General features: G+C 35.9%; 1 protein-coding gene across 4 annotated transcripts in view; it reads right to left on the bottom strand.

The window, feature by feature from the left end:
* Positions 1-3799: 3799 nt before the first annotated feature.
* LOC145984235 (uncharacterized) overlaps positions 3800-27595 on the bottom strand; it is a 58984-nt gene continuing 35188 nt past the window's right edge. For 3 of the 4 annotated variants that reach the window (XM_083117810.1, XM_083117812.1, XM_083117813.1), the window contains exons 5-8: positions 25003-25110; positions 15250-15450; positions 10315-10494; positions 3800-8108 (exon numbers count right to left, since the gene is read on the bottom strand). In XM_083117810.1, coding sequence (XP_082973936.1) covers positions 8040-8108; positions 10315-10494; positions 15250-15450; positions 25003-25110 — 558 coding nt within the window. In that variant the 3' untranslated portion in view covers positions 3800-8039. Of the gene's footprint in view, positions 8109-10314; positions 10495-11216; positions 11235-15249; positions 15451-25002; positions 25111-27595 lie in introns of those variants that run through there. The other variant, XM_083117814.1, reaches the window with a different exon arrangement.

Below are 27595 nucleotides of genomic sequence, written 5' to 3'. Positions count from 1 at the left end.
GATTTTGTAATCATTGCAATACAGTCACATAACCTGTCAGCAGGTGGAGTTTCATTTTATTTCCACCACTCCTTCTAGGTGCTTCATTAATTTTTATTTTTTGTCGTCGTCATCGTCAATGAGTGTATGATCAGGTAGAGCACATGATTTGATTGTACTTGGTTCCCTTTACTACTTTACCACAATTCAGGAGACAATCGAGCAATAGAACCAAGGATACCTCTCTCTGATGTAGGATCATACATCTTCCTTGGCATCTAGAATGAAAAGAAAAACAGGAAAGAGGTGATCAAATATCGAATATCTGATATATGGCACCCTTGTGTATCTGATATTAGGGCACTGCCTCTTCACACACATATGTGGCACTATGTCACACAAAGGAAACTTCGTAGAACTCTTAAACCAAGAAAAACCTAAATTGGCATCTCACACTTAACATTGTGCATTTCAAATACTAAACTCTTGCTACCCTTTTCAGTCAGAAATCAGGCAAAAATGAGACTTCAAAAACTCCCAACTAGGAAATTCAACATCTTTCACAAAAGAACACTACAATAGCACCCAGTCGTCTCACACAAAAACTGACACTATGGTAACATAAGTCCTATTCTTTACATTTACTGCCACTCAAGTGCAACACTTGTTTGAAAAGAAACGGTGGTATCCAATACTCGAGCTCTACCCAATAATGAAGCTCTTTTCCTTACTCTAATCAATTGTGATGTGTGGTGATATTTTTAGTGTGTGTGTGTCTCTTTGTAGAAATTCATTACAACAACAACATAGAGTACAAGCACGTAGCCAGGGGAAGGACTAAGGGGGGTGAAGCCCCCAAAATCTTACAAATATCAAATTTAAATAGGGTCCTTCGACCCCCCCCCCCCTTCCTGGATATTGACATCGTTCAAGTTTTAAAAGGCAGAAGTTCGTTAATTTTATTAATAACAGAAATAAGGTTATAACCAAAGTAAAAAGTGCATTGGATCCAAAAAATTTAGTAAATAATAGAAGAACGAGGTTATATTTTTATATTCTACCATTTAATCTAAAGAATAAATGGATCCACAGCTTCCAAAATTTATATTTTCCTTTGCGAGTAAAATTTACCCCTAAATTTTAAAGCATTTTTTTTAACGGAACGTGTAAAAGTTAATAACAAACTACAATAACAGTGAATTTCAGTACACTAACTGTACAAAAAGTAAGAAAATATTGGACGACAGTTTTGTTGGATATTCGTGGTGGATCGAGTATCAAAGTATCTCCATTTATATAATAATAAAAAATTTGAATTAAAATTGGTTTATTTTTAATAACTTATAATAGTTATTATTGTAAAATAACAATTATAACCGTTGTAATAATTATTGTCATTATTATTTCTTAGTAGAAAGTATCGTTTTATCAGTAGCCTGCACCCTCTACAAATATTTCTGGCGAAGCCCATGCTAATAAGAGATGATCCCCCCCCAAAAAAAAATTCTGGCTATGGATCTGATGGGAGTATTAACTAGAAATTCATCAGCCTCTGTGGTCGAGTCGTTAATCTGTCATCCTATGACACCTGGTGTCCAAGGTTCAATCCTTGGCAAGAAACAGATTCATGTGTGTCCTATTCTTTATTTCATAATTCTCTTCATTATATTTGTATTTTTCTTATCTAATTTTGTTTTCTGCCACTTTCGGCTAATCATGATGAGGTTGGATGGATGACGATTAGACGAGACTGAAGGTACAATCATGAATAACACCCTTGCCCAGTGTGGGTGTAAGGTACTAAACAGTTTTCTTATTCACTTATACCAGTCTTTTATGAATACCCTGTATACAGATTGGATCCAAACTGACACTTTAGGTTTCACAGATCCAGATAGAGATGCAAACATTAGGACATGAAGTGTATTCAGCCAGGCTTTATCATGCTGTAACAAAGAACTGAACAGGTTTAAAGTTGCTCTGAAACAGATTATAATATGATTTACTGTTGATCCCATGGACATGTAATATTCCAGGATCAGAACTTTTGATTCATGCAGGTGCGTGAGCATAAATTTCTTAGTTCATTTAGGTGAGGAAGATTATCACCACTTTTGGTTGCCTCACAGTCTATTGCTGCAAACAGTGAACCCAGCATTCATCAGTAGCTATCGGTACTACCCTGTGTAGAAAGCCACCTCTTGAGCTTCATAGCATTGTTTTTTTCACAACTTCTATATTATTTTGGTACCCACTTTGGTATCAACTTTGTGGTGCTGGAGCATGTAGTGAATAAATTAGCACATGGAGATATGATTTGCCCTGCCAAATTGTCAATTGTTCCCCACCTATTTTACTATCGGTCACTGCACTGCAGCAATAGCTTCAGGTGTAGTCACAGTGCGAGGCTGGCTGGTAACACATATCATGATGAAGCAAAATACATGCATCACCATACTCCTTCTTCATGCTCTAATGAATATCTGCTGGTTCTTCACCATTACTACCCAAAAATCAGGTAAATAAAATATCTCCTCTCTCATGCATGCTTCCAATGTGGCAGCCTTTTGGCATTGATTTTGCTAACATCATATTTCACCCCAGACTGGCTGGCCTGTGTATACTGGTAATAAGTGTAGGGTGTAAAGTATGTATTGATGAAGGAATTGGGAGAATAAAATTCAAGATCTCCATTTATTAAAATGTCATCCTGAAGCTAGCCAGTTGAATGCTCATTCACCCCAACTTCCAGAGCCAAGTGATAAGAAATTTCCACTCGGTTCTGCACAGTCGGCTAGGCAATGGCCCTTGCCGGTGGTGAGTACACCTCCACTGTAACTTTCCACCTCCACCGAGAGATATCCCAGGTGAACAGCTGGAGGTGCAAAGTCCACCACATCGGGAGGATTATCTGAACGACAAAAAACCCCTGGAGATGGAAAATCGAGGCAGAACACCTCCAAAAACTTTCAGAGAACATTGACGCAGCTTGACAAGAACACACCAAGAGATCGTGACTCTGCAAGGCAGCATCCAGACTACGCTTCCACTACAGCGGTACCAGTCTTACAAGAGAGCAATAAGCCAAGGATCCAGCCCGAGTCTGGAGAATAACGCATAGTGCAATAGACTGCCAAATCACCTGCTGCCTCCTGTCGCAATCTACATCCAGGAAAGCAATCTCTCTGGTGCCTCCCACCATCTCCAGGATGGCAGCTTCCTGCTGATCATCGCCGACAACAGCAGCTCAGGGCCGAGAACACTGAGTAAGGGTGAGTAGCCTTCAGCAGACTATAGCTCCCAATCTCCTTCATCCATACCTCTCAGGGTAGAGGTGGTTCACCGAGTCCTAAATTTGAAATCTGTACCTCATTTCACTGAGCCACGTCCCAGTGTGACTCAATCCTGTGCCTAAGCCCGAAGTCACACTGCAATATAGACAAACATTCTACTACAAGAATTTGGATTTCTATTACAAAATTAAGGATACCATTTTACTCGCCTTCAAACTTTTAGTCGATAATTTGCTTTTGTACTTATTTTGACAAATTGATATCAAACATTTTGCCTCATACAAGCAAGAATACCCATATAATATTGGATGACAAGAAAAGCACATTCTGTTAGGCACAATGCAGTGAAAACTGTAGGTCCAGTTCTGATTAGTCTATCTGAGCACAAACATGGGAGGAAGGATTTAATTTTATCAAATAAGAATGCACCACACTTCTAGTCCTGAGTGTTTTATTATAAAACTACTATACGAAAACACTTTGAAACATATTAGCAACAAACAATGTTTATAAAAACTTTAGAAACTTTTCTGAATTAACATAACATTTTCTGCAGAACACACTAAAACGTTTTAAAACTACTCAGGTACAAATAAATGCATATAACATTTGAAGGAACAAATGCATATAATATTTGAAGGAACAAATGCATATAACATTTGAAGGAACTCTAGTTAAAAAAATATGTAACTTTGGTTATGTATCACAACATTGTAGAAAATATCACACAAGATAAATGCAAGTCTTCCTACCTTCTATATTATTTTGTTCAATTTTTAACTATAACCACATTATGAGATAAAAATACTAATAAAAAACCGGTGACGATTACTTTTCATTCAATACTTCTGAGCAAATAATTTATTTACATTGTCCATGAAAATATTTGAATTTGAGTGAGGAATTAAAAAAAAATGGAATGACTAATCCTTCATACCGGCATTAATGAACACACTTAGCTGCTTCTAGAAGGATCATTTAGAGTACATTTATCAGTGTGTTTATCAGCTCCACTAACGTAGAATTAAATGTTATGAAAGGAAATTGGAAACATGTATGCATCCATGTTAGAATGTAATGGAAAAGGAAATACAATTTATAAAATAATATGTTCTCGAAAGTGCAAATTATTACAAATATATTAATAGAAATTTAAATTTCTAAACTTTCTCGTAATAAAAGGAAAAAATGGATGCATGCAGAACACATGCCAGTTATCTTGAATTAGATGTTACAAATTTGCTCATCATTATGCAACAACAATTGTGCAGACTGGGCATTAGTACTAGAATACCATCACACTGAATACAAATAATCACAGGTACTTTTGAGAATCTTATCACATTCTAACTGGTTCAATCAAACAATTACACAGAGCATATATACACAGAGCAATAGCATTTTCTAAAGTAATTTAAATATATTCAACACTCTTAATACTATGAAGTAAACTCGTCAATTTGACACTGGTATGGCTCTAAATTCCAGAGATAGAATTGTAGCATCATTTAATCATTCTTTTAGGAAAAGATTATATCCTAAAATCATGCAAATTTACAATTTTGCACAGCCACTTTACGGAATAAACATACCAATAAAAAACATCTGGTATCAATTACTTTTCATTCAATACTCCTGAACTAATAATTTCCTCTACATTTTATATGAAAATATTTGGAAATATCGTTAACTACCGATTAAAAAATGAAATGACAAATTCTTCATATTAACATTAATCAGACACTTAGCTGCTTTTAGAGGCATCACACACAGTACACTTAAAATTCCTATTTGATTACTGGTTATCCATTAACATAGAATTAAATGTTATGAAAGGAAATTGGAAACATGTACGCATCCATGTTACAATGCAATAGAGAAGTAATACAATTTATCAAATAATCAGTTTTGAAAGTGCAAATTATTACAAATATATTAATAGAAATAGAAATTTCTGAACTTTCTTGCACAAAGGAATAAAAATGAATGCATTCAGAACAAGTGCCATTTATCTTCAGTTAGATGTTAAAAATTTGCTCATCATTATGCACCAACAATTTTACAGACTAGACATCAGTGTGTGTATATATATATATATACACACACACACACACACACACATTGCACTTAATACAAGTATATCACAGGTACTTTTGAGAATCATATCACATTCTAACGGGTCCAATCAAACAATTACAGAGATATTATACCACTTGCAGAGCAATAACATTGTTTTTACTGGAAGTCTGGATAGTTATGTTAACTCACTTGTTCTTATGTGCACTTTGTTCATATCCTTTCCAATATCTACAGAATTATAAAGTGGAATCACTCTACTGTTGCCATGCAAGGCATCTGACCAAACAAACAAGGCAATACTTTCACTGTCAATATTTCTACTTAGCTTGTTGATGAAAACAACAGACCATTAACATATCATTAGATGTTATGAAAAGAGATTGGAAACATGTGCCCTTCCATGTTACAATGTGATGGACAAAAAAATACAATTAATCAAATAATAAGATTTTGAAAATGCAGATTATTACAAAAATATTAATAGAAATATACATTTCTGAACTTTCTTGTAAAAAAGGAAAAAAACTGACACACACAGATCACAAAGTTTCATAAGTATGCCAGTTATCTTTAGTTACAAGTTAAAAATTTTGCTCATCATTATGCACCAACAATTTTGCAGACTGGATGTCAATACTAACATAACATCACACTTAATACAAGAAATCACAGGTACTTTTGGGAATCATATCACATTCTAACTGACCCAATCAAACAATTACACAGAGCTTATATCGTATGTAAAGCAACAGTTTTTTTTTTCTTTAAAGTAAGTAATTCAATGATATCTGACACACACATACTATGAAGTAAATTCGTCCATTTGACATGGGCATGCCTCTAAATTCTAGAGACACAATTGTTGCATCATTTAATCATTCTTTTAAGGAAAAAATCTATCATAAAATCATGCAATTTTAAATGTTACACACAACCATTTTATGAAATAAACATAGCCTACTAATAAGAAACATCTGGTGACAATTATTTTTCATTCAATACTAATGAACTAATAATTTCATATAGGCTACATTTTATGTGAAAATATTTAGATACATCTACTGAGTTAGTAATTAAAAAATGGATGACTAGTTCTTCATATCAACATTAATCAGACGCTTAGCTGATTTTAGAGGCATCACACACAGTACACTTAACAATTATACTTTTATCACTAGTTATCCATTAACATAGAATTAAATATTATGAAAGGAAATTAGAACATGTGCCCATGCATGTTACAATTCAATGGAAAACTAATACAATTTATCAAATAATCAGTTTTTAAAAATTCAAATTATTACAAAAATATTAATAGAAATATACATTTCTGAACTTCCTTGTAAAAAAGAAAAAATTAATGCATGCAGAACATGTGTCAGTTATCTTGAGTTAGATGTTAAAAATTTGCTCATCAATATGCACCAAAAAATTTGCAGGCTGGACATCAGTACTAGAATACCATCACACTTAATGCAAGAAATCACAGGTACTTCTGGGAATCATATCACATTCTAACTGGTCCAATCAAACAATTACAGAGAGCTTATACTGTTTACAGAGCAATAAAGTTTTTACTGGAAGTCCAGAAAGTAATAGTAACTCACTTGTTTTTACATGCACAAATGTTCAATCCCTTCCTATATATAAATAATTATAAAGTGGAATCACTATACTGTTCCCATATACAAGACACCTGACCATAGAAACAAAACAAAATTTTAACTCAATATTTGTTTTTAGCTTGTTGATGAAAACAACAGACCAATTATCACAAAAACTCTTCTGGTTCCATGCCACAATGCACTCAGTGTTAATCAGATTTCCTTGGCTGCCACTTCCACTTCCTTACGTTCAGACTCCATTAGTTGCTTTGGCATCCGATGCACTGCTCCGTTCTCAGGAGCCAAATCATCTTTGATGACATCGACATCTTCAAATAATTGGTTTTCTGCTGCATTTCCCTTGACATCATCATCTTTCTAAGCCTGTACTGCTGGTTTTGGCAATGGCTTTGATAGATAAATGGAATCAATTACATCAAAATCAGTCCCAGAAGAGCTCCAATCATTATAGTTGAAAATGTCAATGACATAGGAATCCCACGTTGGCAAACCATAATCCTCAATTAGTTTTGTGTGCACAGACCAGAGAACAATAGTTAATTTTTAAAAGTAACTGACAACCAACATTTGAACAGACAAAGGTGACTTCCACCCTGAAATGGATTCAATAGTTTTTCCATTTATGATCCTCTAAAATTAAATTAAAATTAAATCATCTTTGTCACGTGATCCTGTGAGGATGACGTGTCTTGTGTTAATTCGTGCATGTCTGCAGTTAGGAACTAATCCTTGCAAATTAGAATGGTCTTTCATTGAGTCTTCACGACAATATTCGTTAACCCATTTGTCCACTTGTACGCCACAAGAATGTAAACAACACATACTGAACTTAATCCACACATCTAACAGTACAAGCACACCATCAACGTCAGAAAGCCAAACTTTTCGAATTTGAAATTAAGTGCAAATGATAGCAGAAATCTAAGTGTCATGAGTAACACTTTGCATGTAAAAAATATAGCAATAATATGCAGCCACACAGGCCACTCATGTTGCACAGGTGAAGGAGTCACTGATGGTACTAATGTTAGTAGAGGGGGCTTCATAATATTAGATCCCAGTTTTAGTGATGTGGTTTCCTCTTACCACCACCAAACCGAAAACAAGGATCTGGATATCTTAAGCGAGAACACTGAAAGAGAAATAATGAATTATTACAATTCGCATGGTCTCAAACAATAGCCTGTCTTAAAAAGCACTAAGTAATTGCAATTCAATTACATGTTTTAATTTTCTTAATACAGGATGTCATTAAAATTGTGACTGTGCAGACCACAGAAATGTATAGAGGACATCAAAATAAACATCCAGTCTTGGTACTCTATTCCAAAGGAATTATGGCAGGTAGAAAAGAAAGGATACTTGTTTTTCCACGATTTTTCAAATCATTGGGTTACTGGATGAGTTCCTTACTAAATATTACAACACATAATGTGGTCAGTAGTACATAACTTTTCACAGATTATGTGTTCCTTTCAACACTGGAAGCAATGTCACAGATGAGATTAAATGTTGTGTTGGGTTATAAGCATACAGGAAATAAAATAGCCTATTTGGAATATTTGAAGTGCTGAAGTGGCAACAATGGTACTAAAACCTATTGTTTGTTTTAATGTCCTGTGTGTTTCTGTGGTCTGTGAGTGCCAATTAAATGACACCCTGTATAAACAAGGTGTCACTCAACCCACAATTTCAATTTTCCAATGTTACATGTATTTCATCACAGAACTATAATGGGAATTTCACAATGAAGCAACAAGTAACATGTGTTGCACTGTCAGGAATGATCAACCAATCAAATGCAGGTTAATGCACCACGTCAAGTTGCGGCAGTATGAACCATTGGTATTCATTGATTCAGTCTCAAGTGACAGGTGTTGTGTGTAGCTTGTCACTTTGGTGTGAAATCTCCCCAAGGATAGCACCATGGAAGTGTAAAACTACACCTATTAACTATTCATTTTGAGTTTTTGCAATTTTAACCACTGTGTTAAACCTTTAATTACCTACATTTCCGAGGCTGATTCTGCCTCCATCTTCAGGGTAGCACGTTATTTAATAAATGGTAGTTCAGTGCCTGGACACATGATGTGTTTGGGAACAGTGTCTATTATGGAGAATAAAAAATAATAAATTTATCTTTATTTTTATAGTATTATTTAACTATTTACTATTATTTTAAATAAAAAATAATAAATTATTTATAATTTATTTTTTATTATGATTTAATTATTTACTTTTATTTTTTATTATTTATTTTATTTTCCATAATAGACACTGTTTCCAAACACATCATGTGTCCAGGGACTGAACTATGATTTATTAGATAACATGCTACCCTGAAGATGGAGGCAGAATCAGCCTCCGAACCATAGTTAATTAAAGATTTAACACAGTGGTTAAAGTCCAAAAACTCAAAATGAATGAATCACCACTGATCAGCTACAAAGAAGAACCTATTAACTAGTATCATAAAATGTCATGATTTGGTGTTATGTTCATTTTGGATTCCATAATATTATCCCATCAAAACTTACACACTCACACTCCCAATACTATAGTCCAGACAATGGGTCAATTTTCAATACCAAACCCAGGATAATCTACCACTGACTGCAAATCTTATGGACATCTCAGGAAGTTTTCAGATAGAAGTGACATGTGACAAGCTACAAATGACAAGCGAAAAGTGACATGGGGTTTCACACTGTAGTGAAAAGTGATGCAACTCCCTCAGTTTGTAAAAAAAAAAAGACTTCAATGCACATGCAACCAATAGATTCAGGCAACATGAGCCTATTGAGAAACTAACCCAGTCTAAGTGACACACAAGTGAAAAGTGACACATGGAGGCTTGTGTTATTTTGGTACAAAAGGATGCACTGATTTCTGTAGGTTCACTTTCAAATGACAAGTGTCACTTGTCAGTTTGGTCTCAAAGCTCCCATAGTCCATATCAACCCAAAATAAAATCACATTCTTACAACAGCAACAGAAGCAGGTGAAAAAAACGTATGCCATACCACCCCAGTATGGGCTGTGGTGATCTAGTCGGTAGGATATCTGACTGCCATGTGGGAGACCCGGGTTTGATTTTTTCTCAGGATTTTACATTTTCACAAATTTTAAGTTTCTTTCAGCCACAGGTCCCTGATAAATGTACAAAATTACTTCCACTGGAACCGCAAAATCATATCCCTGCTTCTACATTCTCTAATGTTCAATTAGTCTGCTATTATCACTACCCTCAGATCTAAATAACAAAAACAAGAAACAATGTAAAATTATGCATCTTGTTAAAAATGAAGAATGCCATTTGTTACACTTCTTGTACATACCTTACTCTGTGCACGGGCATGGCATGCTGTCAGCATCAACTTTGTCATGGCTTCTATTCTGGTATCAAACTTCGGGTGCTCAGAGGTCCATTCAATTGGGCTTTTTATGTAACGATCTTCCTTGCTCATGTGACGTGCTCTTTTCAACAGCAGCAGGGCTTGATGACCATCGAAGCAGGCCTAGAAATGAGAAAGAAATTACTTAAACTTCATCCGTTTTATTTTCTCACACAAAAAAGTTCCTACAATTTATAGAAAAACTAAACAAAGCATAAATTTACACTTCGAATGCAGCTTTACTAATGCAGAATGAAACTGAAATTAACCTGAGATTACATTCTAAGATTATGTTTATCCTTATTTAACAGGATTCTTGTCTTGGATTATTAAAATTGTTCATTAAAAGAGACCCACATCAAAATAAAAAGTTCTTCATTTGATTTGTATCTTAATCATTCTCAGTATTGAAACTGATTGTCCCAAACAACTGTGTTCTGGATTGTTCACAGCTGAGTACAAAGATGCCAGTACAATGACCAGATAATCCTACTAAAATCACTATATTTTGATATCGACACTTGAATATTACAATATAATTAAGCCTTGTTTAATTCAATATAATTAAGACCCTGATACGGGGTTGAAACGTTACGTGTTAAGTTTTTATCTTAATAAACTGCCTTGGTCAGCAACTTATTGTTTTTGAATATTACAGTACAAAAAAAATTAAATTATTCTGAATGAATTATGTAAGTATCTGAACAAAAGTATGAAACTGTGTGCATGTCTATGATATTCCACATTTTGTATTTAAAAAGATGTACATAAAACTTTTATTTTTAAACAGAATCATTTTGGCAATCGACTTTTACACGAAACTAATCAAATTTTTCATATCTCACCTAAAATCCAAATATGTGCTAGAAAAAGAGAAGAGAAATATGAGTGTTCATATTTTAAAAAATATATTAGTGTTGTTAGTTGACATTATTATTATTAATATCATTGTTGGCACTTGTGTTGGTAAATTTGAAAATACAAAATTGCAGTTCCCACACAAGCCAAAAAAATTATTGATTTTCTAACATTTACAACATACAGCAATACAAAGGAATGCACATGTTTATTTCAACCATACCTTCATGACAGTGTAGATAAGCCCTTTGTTTGAAAGAATTTGTGATCTTTCATGAATTTGAGGAGAAAGTCATGAGCTTCAACCTGATATATTTATGACAATGGGATGACAAAAAAGTCTTCCTGTCTCTAAAAGAAAAGTGTGCTGTTTATCTCATGTTTCAAAACTCAAGGGCATAGGCGCAGACTCCATGGGGTATGGGGGGGCTCAAGCTCCCCCCCACAATGTTAACAATGTGGGGGCAGAGCCCTCAAATCATTTTGCTTAACTCTTTCGTTGCGGAATTCTCTGGCACACAATTTCCCTTGGCCGCGTAATTAAATTTGAAAATATATTTTTTTAACAAAAAATTAGTTTTCACAATTACATTGCATTATATATGAGAGAGAACTTACAAAAGTCATTCCTTGCACTGGAAAACCATTCTGTAGTCCCTTGTGGTATGATATTTTGAAAAAGTTTGAAATTTTGAAAAAAAAAAAACATTTTTTTAGAAACAATAAGTTTACAAACATTTTTTTAGAAACAATAATTTTACAAACATTTTTTAGAAACAATAATTTTACAAAATTACATTGCAAAATATGTTATAGAGAACTTACAAAAGTCATTCCTTGCACTGGCAAACCATTCTGTAGTCCCTGGTGGTATGATATTTTGAAAAATTTTGAAATTCCCGCACATAGATCAATGCTGTTTTGCACTCTGCTCCATGACGGCGGTACAAATTCTTCATCAGACACTACACAATCACTGTCACCACTTGAAGTCTCATAAAAACAGTCGCTATTATTGTCACAACTTAATTCACCTTCTGATTCTGAGTAACAAATAACAGTTGAGTAACATCATTATCAGACAAGTGTTGACGACTTGACGAAGCCATGTTGTTTACAATCGAACATGCATTTGAAACTGACATGTCAGAGCACTCAACGCTCGTATGTCAAAGAATTCTGAACAGAGGCGTAATTAGCGACATCATATGGATAAAAACAAAACTACAAGTTCAAATAGTTCCAAATACTATCAACAGATGTCAGAAAGCTACTAAAAGCGACGTACTGCGGAAATGCGACACCCGCAGCGAGTGGAAGTATGAACTCGCAATAATGCGACTTCCACGGAACAAGGCACCTGGCATGCTGTGCATAAAAGCGACGACCGCAGTGAAAGAGTTAAGAGGATCTAATGTATTATTTTGCTTCTCCTTTAAAGTTTACTCTGAATTGTGCTACATGAACTTAACTTTAAATACACATTTGAAATGTTCTAGACCATCAACTTTGGAGGGCTATGACCAGAGACAGCAAAACACATGACATATTACTATATACTAAGTATATAATTATGAGTATTGTTAAAATTTTTACTAAAAAGAGTTTCAAAAGGCGATGTGCATGAACTAGGGGAGTGGATGGGACATTCGGGCTACAAATGGCTCTCACATGAAATTCAGAACGAGATCATTGATATATTAGGGAGATTGTTTTGCACTCCGTGGTAGCAGATATTAAAAGTCGGGAATATTTTTCTGATGAAACTTGTGACATATCCATCCATGAATAATTGATATTCTGCATTCGAATTGTGAATGAAAATGTTGATATTTTTGAGGAATTCATGGGCTTTTACGAGATTCCGAACACTGAGGCCAAAACTCTTTTTGACGTTGTAAAATAGATTCTGGTGTGTCTGGACTTGACCATACAGAATCTGAGGGAACAGTGTTACGATGATGCCTCTTGTATGAGGGGAAGATTTAAAGGGCTGCAAAAGTTAGTTACAGATGTGCAGCCACAGTCTATTTATGTACACTGTGCAGTGCAGCTCTTAGCTTGAACTTGGCAGTTGAGGACAGCTTGCGTCATCTGTCCTGTATCAGAGACATAATGAATTTAGCCAACGACTTGTTAAAGACTGTTAGGGAATCCCCTAAAGGAATGCAAATATTTAGAAATAATATTGATGTGAACGAGAAGACTCGCCATACTGGACTGCAACCACTTTGCCCTCATCGGTGGATGTTAAGAGCCTCCAGAATCCAACAGATCTTAAAGAACTTTGAAAACCTTCTCAATTTTTATGAGAAATTTCTGAAGAAGATTCTACTAATGCAGCATCAAAATGTGCTGGATACCTGGAGACAATGCTTCACTTCAAGACATTTTTCTTTCTCTTCCTCTACTGCAATGTAATGGGTCCAATAAAAAAGGTAAACTGTGAGATTCAGTCTCCACACATTGGTGCTACAGAGGTGGAATCAAAACTAAAATACTTGACTGACATCTTTCAAGAAAAGCAAATGGGTTTTGAGCAGTTCTGGCAGAAATGCACAGAGAGCAAACCCAGCCTCGTTGATGAGCCAGAACTGACCCGGCAACATCACGTCCCTAAGAGACTTGTAAATCCTGATGCTGCCAAACCTCACAAGTTCTACACTCCAAGAGAGTATTATAAATCAATATACACTGACGTGTGTGACACAGTAAAATCATGTGTTAAACAAAGACATGAATCTACAGGACTACAAAAAGTAACAGCCATAGAAAAAAGAATGCATCTCAGCTTGAACAGTTGCACAACAAACTTTGAGCAAACGCGAGAATTCTTTCGCCAAGATTTGGATGCCGATAGGCTCTCCTTACACCTGTCCATGCTTGATGATATCGCCAAACAGAAGAAAGTGGTTCTAACTACCATGCGTGACATAAGGAAGTTTCTTTTGGAAGACAGCATCCTCCAGGAGTTTCTGCCAGCAGTTACCAAATTCATGATGCTCCTCCGCACTGTGCCAGTGACGACAGTCAAAAAAGTCATTCAGTGCTCTTCGCCGACTGAAGACATATTTGAGATCTACAATGGGGCAGAAGAGACTAAGCAGCTTAGCGTATTCCACATACATCAAACTGTGCTTGATAATTTGGACCTGAGACCGCTCGTTAATGAGTTCATAAGGAATAACTGAAGCAACATGAGTCGCAAGTACATTAGATCTGAAAACTTTATTTCATTATTTGAGGCCACAAGCAACACGCGCTCCTTCAGTTTGAAGCAAAAATATTAAACGTGCATGCGCCACCAACGCCTAGGCGGTATTAAGAAAATGACCCAGCCCGAGCAACACGTGCAGCTTGGCGTGTCGCTTCGGTTTGGAATGTCTCATTTATTTCTGATGGTTGGTTTCCTAGCGACACATCTTTTTTCATGTCTGAAGTCTCTCTTTGTTCGTTCAATGAATTTACATTCCACAAAGTTCTCAACACATATAAACATTTGCAATAGTTACCTTTATGAAACGTGTGAACAATTTTCGCTAATCCGATATGTCACAATTTTGAATTCAAAATTGTATACATACCATTAATAATAACACCACTAATAAAATCACAACAGAAATGCATGTATAATAAACGTAAATATGTTGTATGTATGTTTATTTGGGGACCTCTCAATTACTTCTTTTTTTAAAAAAATTTCTTGCCACTTTTATTGTTGCATCCGAAAGGTGCACTATAAACGAACATTCCACGCTCAAATCCCTACTTCCACCACTGTATCAGCTGTAACTGTGGCACATCCCAAGATGGCGGTTTTACCTCACGCCCTTCCCCTCTCGGCTTCATTCCCCTCACCCAGAAAACAAGCTTGCACTCTCTCTATTCCCTTCTATACTCTAAGTTGCAACCTCAATAACCACTTCTGCCATTTTCAAACATCTAAGTTAAATCAATCTTATCTTTTCATTAGAGTTATTTTTAAAGCACTTTGAGCTCATATTTAATATCAAATTGTACCTTTGCTGCAAGCTTTATCCCAATTTCATCTGCTTCCAATTCGACTTCTCTGCTATTAGGTAGCAGAAAAAGAACAGCTGTCATGTAGGAAGACAGAAGGTAAAACAGTAGGGCAGAAACACGTGGAAAAATTGACCAGAGAACAACATCAGGGTGAAGCAGGATCATCTCGTAAAGACTAAGCTTGCTTAGTTGATCAGCCTAAAAGAAAAAAAAAGACAGTCTCACACATAATTTACAAATTTTACATCTATTCATCTGTTTTACTCACTGTGACAAAATATGCTGGAACTCAGATTTTACAATTTATGAACCATAGGAACAGGTCACTAAAATTTATAGTAGGGATGGCTCATGGTAAAAAGATGGCAACTTTGAAAAATAATTTCTTCAAATAGTAAATTTTATAATTGGTTTAGAAAATTCATCATAGTCGGAAAAACAAAAGTTGGGAGAATGTACAAATAAAATTCTAATTGGTGTTGGTCTTGTGTCATCAAGTGTAACACTAAATCAAAGTTGTGGTTAAGACCTCTTTCAAATGACATACTGCATCATAATGAATATAGTTCTGTATATATCACACACACATGCACACAGTCGATTATGTGTTATCAGAAATCACCACAGCACTCACATCACATTTTTCATTCTTATTGGCATGCCAAAGTCCTTAAATCATAAATAATACAGCTAACTAGCAGTGACAATTTCAAATTACAATGAAATATGAGTCAAATAGGCACACACAAACTTATATAAGGAAAATCAGAAAAAATAGATATACTATACCCTGTCTGAGCTGTGGAGCAGGGCCATGCATTGCGGCAGAGAAGGAGGAGAGAAGTTGAGTGGTGAAAGCGCAACATTGCCAACCCTACGGTCATTACTGTACATGTACGGAAATTTCATGGCATGTATGAATGTACGGTCCAGACCTTGGTCTGTATGCTAAATGTATGGCTCGTCAAAATTTGCACTTTGTTTTATCCCAACTTCAAATGGTGACTGAACGTATTTTCAGTAAAAACAAATCTGATAAAATTGAAGAACAGGAACCTCTTTTCTACATCAACCATTAATTGGTGTATGTTGTTTTTCAGTGCATCAACAGTAATGTACATGCGTGAACTTTGTTTGATTTGTTGTTTTAAGTTCCCTTTATGCACAGAACGAATAATCAGGACTGGACCTACAGTTTCAAGTGGGATCCGAACCAATGTGCCACGTACCTCCACAGTGTATTGAAACCGGGACACCTTGATTACAAGGCAATGACGTTACCTCTACAAATCTGGGAGGCATACATGAACTATAAAAACCAACAGGAAAAATGAAACTGTCTGTGTCAAGAGACGTCATTATATGATACTAAACCTGGGCCCAATTCTTCCGATGCAATATTCCAAGATGATCAAGAGTTGCATCAGCTTTGATTGCTAATGTTTGGTAAGTCAATCTTTTCCATTTACAGAGGCAGTAGTAGCTATGTTTGGTGCCAAAAGTGGGGGCACAAGGATGGTACAGTTTAACCTTGATTTTAAGTATTTCAGGGGACCAAGCTGGAAAAAAACTTAAAATGTGGGAAAATGTAAAATCGAGGAAAATCTTATAACATTTTGCTGTGTTGGGACCATCAAAATTGAATGTATAATGCAAAAAATGTAAGATCTGGGAACATAAAATCAGGGTTCCACTGTATACTTTTCCTTGGCAGACAAGCCACCATACAGATATATATTTACCATTTCACTCCGAGTGCTAATTTCTTGTAATTTTTTTTATTTTGTTCAGATACAATTCTTTGCAGATGTCCCTGATTCATTATACTATACAGACAGTATATGGCAAATTAGAAATTTTAAGTCAATTTATTACAACCACAAATTACAAGATTCGAGGACATCAACTTCGATTCTTCCCATCTAAAATATACCACTTGTCTGTTACGTTATTAGGATGGAGTTTGTCAACATTTTTTGACTATATATCATGTTTCCTTCGAGATTAACTACCATATAATGCTATACAAGTTATTAATTTAATGCTAAAAATATATATATAATCAACCTTGATAAACAGATGCACGTGTGCGGTGTGCACGTAAAGGTGGTGGGGGGAGTAAATATTTCCCTAAGAAATTCTTAAACCAAGCGTATGGACCAGGAGACAAAAATACAGCCCGTTTGCCAAGTGAGTATGGTATTATCATTTTCAAAAGTTGACAATGCTGCCAGAGCAAACCACGAAAAGCTGGTAACTCGTCACCCATTATGCAATCCCATTCCTCTCACTGTTCATTGCTGGAGCAGTCTCGCGTCACTACTTGTGCAGAGACTTGTTCTTCTTTTGCCTGGTCTACAGTTAGCTGGTGCAGGGTATAGATCTAATACCACTTTGAACTGATACTGATGTCACAGATTCACTGGTGCCTGGAATTTACATTTCCAAATTTTTCATTTTATTGCATTATGAATGCAATCTTTAGGGCCACAATAGAAAAATATAATAAATTTTCCTGAAATTTAAAGTTTCCCACCTTGGGCTTCACAGATCTGCCAAAATGAAAAACCCTGGGAAACTTACAAAAGTAGACAGTCATCTGTTTTCTCCTTTTGCTTGCCCTCCATTCATGCCTGTGTGCTCTGAGTTGCCACAGGTTGGCTACTTGATAAAATTCAATTCCCGGTTCTCAAGGTGAACTTTCCAAAAATTCAACGGTAAAAGCAGATGTTTGATCTATTTTAGCTTTATGTATTACCTCCTCTCACCACCCACATACACACACACACACACACACAAATACATTAACAATATAAAGGGTCTGTGAGATTCCAATTTATCCTAGAATTATAATTTAAATCAATTGAACGGCATATATATATTTAAAATATTTAATTTAAGGTATGGAGTTGACATTTGCCATTTCACATACTCAGACTTGAAATACATCTACAAACACAAGTCACAAATTTTACGGGATATATTAACCTATAAAAAAAATTGTTAATTGTATGAAAATTTCAATCTCAAATTTACCTATCAACTTCAAGAAATCTTGCAATAATCTTCCGTCTGTCCAATATGCAGATTGTTCTGCAAAGGACACTAACAAAGCAAATGAACTGAGAGAATTCTGTTTTATTTTCCATGCAGCTTTCTTTTCTTTTCCTTCCTTGATAAAAAAAAAAACCTAAACTGTGCATTAATAAATATGTTAAATTCAATAGGATTTGTATTAATAAAAGTTGCAATTTTTCATGTCTAACGTAGAATTCATGCATAATTTCTGGAGCCAATAATTCATGCATAATTCCCAGAATTCAAGTAATTCCTGGTTAAGTAGCCAACTTGTGATTTTACTTTGACTTTGCTTTCTTAGTTTTGTTTTAAAAACTGCACAATTACACAAAATAAGCATATCCCTTCTAATAGCACATTTATGTCGTTACCAGAATATTAAGTTTATTCCTGTATAAAGGGGTCCATTTTTGCTTCTCAAATATTTACAGCAGAATTAATAAAATTTCTATGAATTGCATAACTCACAGGATAATTCAGAAAGTGTCCCGTTGGTAAATAAACACTAAATTTCGTGTTTAAGAGTCTATTTCGCATTATTTCGTGACAAAACATGGTAGGAAAATGCACCTCACACTTTCAGAAACATGAAAAATTAACATTACAATGTGTTATTTCACATTTTGTGTTTTCATCAAAAACTAAATATGCATGCCTCTACTTAACATATATTCCAGAGATAGACTGAACAAGAGTGGTGCCAATCCATCTCCTTGTTTGAAACCTTGTTTCACTGGAAAGCTTTCTCCCATATGTGCTTGTATCTTCACACATGCTGTTGGTGTTCTGCATAGTCATTTCTACCAATCAAATTAATTTTGCGGGTATTCTGAATGTTCTCAATATGTTTCCAATTTTAGTTCTATTAATGGAGTCATGCTTGTTTAAAATCGACAAAGACTTGTGTTATTTCTATGTTCCCTTCCCAACACTTCTCCAGTATCTGTCTGACTGTATGTGTTTGATCTGTTGTAGACCTGCCTTTTTCTGAAGCCGGCTTGGTACTCTCCCAATGCTTCTACTGCATATGGTTGTTGTCTTTCCCTAAGTATGCTTGTCAATATCTTATATGATATACCCTGTCCCAGCTAACTGTAGAGCAGGGCTGCCCATATCGGCAGAGGAGGAGGAGGAAAATAGTGTGGTGAAAGTGCAGCGTTGCCAACTGTATGGTCCTGACCGTACATGTACGGACGTATGGTGCAGACCTTAGTCTGTACGCTAGATGCACGGCTTGTCAAAATTTGCTCTTGCAGTTTTGTCCCTAATATTTCCCTAAGAAATTCAAAAACCAATTGTACGGACCTTGAGACAAAAATACGGTCAGTTTGCCATGTGGGTTCAGTATTATCCTTTTCAAAAGTTTGCAACGCTGCATAGCAAAGGAGGAAATCAAGACTACTTGCACAGAGACTCGTTCTCGTTTGCATGGTCTACAGTTAGTTGGTACGGAGTTTACACACAGCAAGGATATTCCCTTGTAATTTTTGCACATTTGTTTATCTCCTTTCTTGAATATAGGGCAAATTATACTCTCTTTCCAGTCATCTGGCATATGTTCTAAGCTCCAGACTTTGCATAGGAGTAAGTGTAGGGATTCTAAGAACTTCTTCTCACCGTAATTCCATATGTCTGCTGGTATCCCGTCTTTCCTGGTGTTTTGTTGTTTTTTAGATTCTGAATAGCTTTATGAATTTCTGTTAATGTGGGTGGCTCTTCTGGTTCTTCTTCCCTATTTGGTCTCATTTCTCAGTCCTCATTTTGTAGGTCTGTGTTGTTCAGTAACTGTTCAAAATATTCAGTCCATCTATTTAGTATTTGTTTTTCATTTCCCAGTAATTTTCCATCTCTATCTTTGCAGATGTTTTTTCTTGGTTTAAATCCTTCCCTTATATTCTTTATTTCCTTGCTTGCCATATATGTATTTCTTTGTTTAAAGTCTTGTAATTTTATTTATTTTCTGTTACATGTTTTCTTTTCTTCCTACGGCATATATTATACACTTTTTCCTAGCTCCTCCAGCTTTTGTTTCTTTGCTCTTGTTGGTCTATCTAGATATGACTGATATACTGTATCTGTTTCTTGGTTGGCCCTTTTAAATTCTTCATCAAACCATTCCTTCTTGTACTGCATTGGTCCTAGCACCATCTTTGCTGTTTCCTCAATATTTGATTTCATTTTCTTCCACTTCTGCTTCTGTTGTTTGCATAGTGGTTGTGCCTACTTGTTCTAGATTATGCACCAATTCCTTCTTAAACCTCTCACTATCTTTATTTTCTGTCAGTTTCTTAATATTGTACTTCTGATTCGGTTGTTTTGTTTCTTGGGTGATTTTGTTATTCATCCTCTGAATACTATTTTGACTAGGTAATGGTCTGTTCCACAACTGGCCCCTCTCTATGATCATAAATTTAGAATGCCTGTTGCCCTCCTTCGATCTATCAAAACATGGTCTATTTGGTTGTTGGTTTTCCATCAGGTGATCTACATGTATATTGGGAAACATTGTGGATGCTGTTATCATATTTTACTACTTGCCAGGTCAATGAATCTATGACCATTATCGTTGGAATTTCCATGTAAGCTGTGCCTTCCAATTATTTCTTTATAAATTTCTTTTTTGCCTATCTGTGCGTTCAGTTCCCCCATTATTATATTCACATCACTGGATGGTACACTCTCTATTGTCTTTTCTGGTTTATCATAGAATTCATCTTTTATTAGTTGTTCTTTTTCTTCTGTAGATGCATACAAACTCTCTTTCTTATTTTACATATTCTCTCATCTATAGGTTTAAAATCAATTATATTCTCTTTCATTCTTCTCTCTACTATGAAGGCCACCCCTGCTTCTTTATTTCCTTTCATTTTGCCACTACTGCATATAACATGTGTCTTTGTTTCCCATATGTTATTTGTCCATCAGCTATCTGTATGTTATATTTATTCAGTTGGTCTGTGACTACACTGATGAACAAATTCAAACTTTTTTTTGCTCCTTTGAACAAAAATAGGTGATTATTTATAATTCGACCCCGCTGAATCCAAATCTGAAAGTAGAAATGCTGTATCACCTATCGTTTTCCTTGGATTTTCATTTTTTTTTTAATAAAAATTTAATTCCCTTTGTAATAATACATCGAAATTTGAAATTATTTTTGTTTGCTTGCTCATGAAATAAGATTTAAATATTAAAGTGAATAACTATGAAATATAAAAAAATAAATATATATATATAGGACCGATTTTGACTGTTCAATGAAGAAATTTCATGCAAGAAAAAGGAAAAACATACATTTTTACTCGCATTTTCAAAATTTCTTTATTGAACTCTGCCGTTTGTAACTGCCACCAGAAACCTGTTCTTTGAGGTTCCAACAGTAGTCTGCTCACATGTTCTGTCCCGATTTTCCTGCATATCATTTCTCCATGACAGAAATATCCTGGTGAAATCTCTCGCCGCATTCGTCACTAACTGTGCCCAAGTTAAGGGGGAAAAAGTCCAAATGTGAACGTAAAAAGTGAATTTTCAAGTACATATGCACTGATAACAACACTTCAACAAGTTCTTAACAAGTTCCTTGTAGTTGTCATCTTTCACATTTCCAAGAAAATTACATCATACTTGTCTGAAAGCTAACCAGGCGCATTTTCTCTTTTTTGTTAGCAATTCCACAAAGTTGTCATCATGAATGATCTCACGGATTTGCAGCCCAATAAATATGCCTTCTTTTAACTTACTATCACTGAGTTTATGAAATATTTTTCTCAAGTACCCAAAACCCTCACCGTGTTTATCCAAAGCCTTAACAAAATTTTTCATCAGCCCTAACTTTATATGCAACGGTGGTAACAAAATCTTGTCTTTCTTAAGTAGAGGGTGATTCCTAACACTCTTTTCTCCAGGACTTAAGTTTTTTCGTATGGGCCAATCCACAATGTTGTAATGTTTATCTTCTGCCCAGTTGTCCCATTCGCAAAGAAAGCAACAAAATTTTGTAAACCCAGATTGCATGCTTAACAGTATACCAATCATTTTGAGGTCTCCGCATATCTGCCAACCATATTTTTCATAATTTATCACTCTTAATATTGTATCCATATTTTCATACGTTTCCTTCATGGTGGAAGAATAGGTAAGGGGTACTGATGGGTATATATTCCCATTATGCAACAATACTACTTTTAAACTATTCTTAGATGAATCTAAATATAGTCTCCACTCATTTGGGTTGTGACTCCTACCAAGTTCTTGCGGAAGGCCTTCTTCATCATTGCAGTAAGTTAACTCATTACTAACAGAAAAAAATGTGTCCGTGATTGTTGGTGTTTCTGATATGACACCTTAACACCATCTTGTAATGAATTCCACCCTCGGAGACGAGAACCTAATAATTCCACTTGAACTTTAGAAAGGTTGAGGTCTCTGACTAGATCATTTAGTTCGGATTGGGAAATAAACTGAGGCATATTTGGATCGGTGTTTGAATATGAGGGGCCAGGTTTGTCATCTGGAGAAGCACTGCTTGGTTCTGTTTCATCCACTGTCCATTCTTTAGGAAGCTTAGGAATTGGTATAAAATCATAACTCGTAGGTTTCGTGGCTGAAGGAACAATCAGGATAAAATATAGAATGTTTTGATTTAGAACTATATCCCACTATGTTTGTTAAACAGAAGTAACAATCCGTAGTATGATCTTTCTGTTCTGTCCATATTACAGGGTTTCCGAGGGGCATTGATTTGTGAGTGTCATTAAGCCAACCACGTAAAGTTCGCGAACAATTACAACAAATTTTACCTGGTGCTCAGCTTTTTCCCTTCTCTACTTTACTTCCAAAATACAACTCATATGCTTTTTTCACTATAGGAGTGATAGTATTTCTCTCTGACTTCGGAGTAAATACCCTGCAAACATAACTAAACAAGTTCGGGTTATTCACACATTTGCATGACATGGCGAACTCATTAATTGACTTATAATATATTTCTTTAAAAAACAATTATGAATGCTCTTATCGTTTTGTTAAAATACAACTTACACTTCACTTCACTATACACAATATTACATTCACAATTTCACGAACATACACAAACATAAGATACGGCTACTCGCGAAGCTATCGGAAAGGAAGTTAAGACTCGACTAACCCACAAAAGAACAAATTTTAACAGAGAAACAGGAAATTTCTCTACTGCCAGATGTTTCCTCCACTAAATATTAAGTGCCAGTCATAAACACACAAGGTCGCTGAAAAGTTCTTATCCATTTGCTAGGAACCAAACGTTAAGCCGGATTCGGAGTAGGGTGCGGAGACCTGAAACCATAAAACTATAAAATGTGGGTGTTCTGCAAAAAATTTCGGTGATACAGGAAAACGGATGCGATATTCGTTATCAGCACATCTGAATACATAAAGATCACTTAGTTTTATTTAAAGGAGTATTTCATTGTTTATCAGTGCTATTTTCAGAGTCTCTGGTTAGAGAAGTGTTCTGATGTTCCATGTACCCATCACAATGTCCATATCCTTTCGCCTTGGTCATCTTAGTTTATGTCCATCAGTGGCGAAGAGTGACATTTTTACGAAGTCATTGCAAGATTTGCCAAATGTCAGGGTTGATCTTTTAATGCAATTTAAACTCATCAGGCCCCCACATTGGCAATGTAGGGTGTAATGGTTCAAACTGTACCTGCATATTGCCTCATGTGTGTTTCATTCTTGTTGCAAGAATTGTGCACTTGCTGCTGATACTTGTGGAGAAAAAAACAAATTTTCATGAAAAAGAAGTGATTGGGGGGGGGGGGAATTGCCCCCTCCCCAAATTTATCCAGAATCAAATGGAACTTCACTAATTAGTAAAAGGATTCCTCATGACTCGTGTAGCACTCAAAACATGTATCTCCAAGCATTACCAGAGCCACTGTATGTTCCACAAGTACAAAAAACCAAATGTCACATCCTGGCATTTAAGAGTTAAAAGAAGTGGCTTAGAGTGGTGCCTTGGCTGGCCAAGGATTTCTATAATTCCCAACTTGAATCTGGTGCTCCTTAGTCTACCAAAAAACTTCGCTGATAAATTCCATGGGACAGAATGATGTTATCCACCTCTGCAACAAAAATGGTGCTGCTGCTTCTGCAATTGTTGCTTTCCAGCTGTCCACATTCCCACAGTTCTCCACAACCAATCATCTGGCATGTTTAAATTTTCCTGTACAGAAGAAGGCCCTTGGAGTTTCGGGTCAAAAGATAAACTTACACAAACACACAAAGAAAAGAGCCAGATGAGTGGATAAATAAAAATGGAAGGAAACAGCAAACACCACTAAATTTATAATTACAGCAGAACCTCGATTTTAAGTAAAATGTAAAATCTAGGAAAATGTTACACTTTGCTATGTTGGAACCATCAAAAGTGAATGTACAAATGTGCGGAAATGTAAAATCCGAGAACATAAAATTGGGCTACGCAGTATCTTGTGGTGCAAAAAGGTAATGACCTAACAGGCCATTATGTTTAAATGCTTCATAAAACAAACAATAAAAATGCAAACAACACAACCTCCAAAAAATTTTACCTCCTTCATCACTAAATGCCAGCACACTCAACAAGAGAGTATCCTAAAACTACTTCAAGAAAATTAAATACAATATTTTTTTTTTTCAACTTACTGTGTGACCCTTAATGATGTGGGCAAGTTCATGAGCCAATACAAATGCCAACTGGTGATCATTGCGAATCAATTTAAAGAGGCCCGTGAATACAAAAAAACTTCCATCCTTCAAGAAACAAACAGAAACAAAACATCAGTGAAATGAACATTGAATATTCAAAAGTTCAAACTATATTCAACACTAGGTACATATAAACAAACACATGTGTTTCCTTATTATCAGGTACACAGGCTCATACCCTTTTCAGGGGATAAGTACAATATGCTATGGTACAGCCAGCAACAAAGACGCATGGTGTTATGTGTGTTGCCTAACTCTACGGCGATGTAAGAAAGTCTCTACAAGCGTTCTTTTTACACTCAAGTGAGAAACCTAATATGCAGTGTTTCAAATGTCACGCAATTCTAACTTTGATTGCCTCTAAATCGAAAGATGTGAAACATATTGACACCAGGTATTCTACGTTTTTCTAATACTTTTAATTGCAAATTTGTGCCATAGAGAAACCTCTTGATATTAATTAATGGAAAATTTAGAATATTTTTTTTGTGATACTAATGTCAGGAGAAAGTGAAACTACCACAGAGTTAGGAAATAGCTAATTTCATAATAAAGTGGCCACCTTATGATACCTTGCAACTAATATTGACCTTTTATTTAGATTCAGACACCCAAATTGTCATTTTCTACAACGGTGCAGACTAAGATTGGCCCAATTGTTACTAACATGTGTTTTGCAGAATTTATCTCAAATATTGGGCGTTCAACCTCCTCCTTTCCAGTCGCCGTTCTGAGACACTTTTCCGTACATGTTCAGTTTCATATTTCGGTTTCTGTTCATTATGACAACATTCACCTAGAGCTACCAGCCTCAGTCAATATTTCCTTTCTTTTTTAATAACCATGTTTCAGTTTCCAGAAGGAGATACGAAGGATTGGGCGATGTTTATGTAAACACACAAAAATTATATGAACCATAACTGTTCGTATTTTCTCATTACAAGCAAAATTCAATATATATAAATACAAATGATGAAGGAGACAGTAAACACGGAAGCAGTTATTGAAGGTGGTGTTATGGTTGTTGGTGTGGATGGCAACTGTGAAATCAGAGTTTTGGGTGGAGGAACGGTGATTATTGATCCTTAGGTTCAAGGGGGTGGAGGTTTCGCCTAAGTAGAAGTTGTCTAAGATTTGGCAGATGAGGATTATGGGGCAGGTCTTGCATCTGGGTTTGTTGCACCTGTGAGCTGGGGGAGTGGTGTGGAAGGGGTGGGAGTGTTTCGGACCAAGATGTTTTGGAGGTTGGGGGAGGGGGGCGACAGAAGACGACCCTTGGTTTATCCCAAAAGATGTCCCTGGTGTCAGGATCACTGTGCAGGATGGGGAGGAGGGAGTGGAGGGTATGTCTGATTTTCGTAACGTGGGGGTGGTATTGGGTGATCAGAGTTGGAGGGTTGGTTTTGGGTTGTTTGGTGCGGTTGTGGGAGTTGGCTCTAGTGATTTGTTTGTTGATGAGGGTGGAGGGGTAGCCAAGGTTGGTTAGGGCTTGGTGCAGGCATAGGTTGTACTTTTGGCAGGATGAGGGGGATGAGTTGAGGCGCTGGCCTCAGAGCAAGGGAAAATGGGATGGCTTTTTTGGAGTGGTAGGGGTGTGAGCTGGAGTAGTGGAGATACTGGAGGTGGTTGGTCAGTTTGATGTGTATGGAAGTTTCCAAGTGGTCTCCCACAAGCAATGTGGATGTCCATATCTAGGAAGGTCACTTGGTCTTTGGAGTGGAACCAGGTGAATTTGAGGGTAGTGAAGTCGTTCAGTTGGTTTAGGAATGTAATGAGGGAGGGTTCGCCATGTGTCCAGAGGAGGAAAATGTAATCTATGAATCTTAGCCAGAGGAGAGGTTTCAGTTGTTCGGAGTCAAGGAATTCCTGTTCCAGCCTGCCCATTAACAGGTTGGCATAAGAGGGGGCCATGCAGGTACCCATAGCACAGCTATAATTATTCTAAATTTCCATATTTATTAATTTGGAGGGGGTTATAGCACAAATTGGCAATTACAAGTATTACAAATACGTATAAACATAAAAATCCAGGTGTATGTATGTTTTACAGATTTTGAAATTGAAGCGATCAAAGTTAGAATTGCGTGATGTTTGAAACACTGCATATTAGGTTTCTCACTTGAGTGTAAAAAGAACGTTTCGTAACAACCTTCTCATAACACCGTAGAGTTAGGCAATACACATAATGCCATGCAGGCTAGCGAGCATTTCAGGATCTATGTGTCCCATTATTTTTGCCGGTGGCTGTACATTACACAATCATACAATTAGCTCAAGTTACTTGAAAGAGAGGATCCTAATAATGAAGATTTTTAGCTTAACACTGAAAAGAAATGTTTATCTGTTGCAACGTAGGGTGACTGATCTTTATGAAGTATTATTTGACCAAAGAAGGATTTGGGAGTTTCTGTAAGCAGAAGTATTACTAACAGGGATATGGATTAATGTACTTTCTTGGAAATCTCAATAGAGTGGTGTATAGCAAGTGTGAAAACATTCAAAATGCTATTTACACAGCAACAGATTTGAA

This window comes from Lepisma saccharinum, chromosome 2 (assembly GCF_977018435.1).
Source record: "Lepisma saccharinum chromosome 2, izLepSacc3.1, whole genome shotgun sequence".
NCBI classification, from domain to species: Eukaryota; Metazoa; Arthropoda; class Insecta; order Zygentoma; family Lepismatidae; genus Lepisma; species Lepisma saccharinum.
Note: the sequence above shows the minus strand (reverse complement) of the source record. Positions and strands in the feature narration are given on the sequence as shown.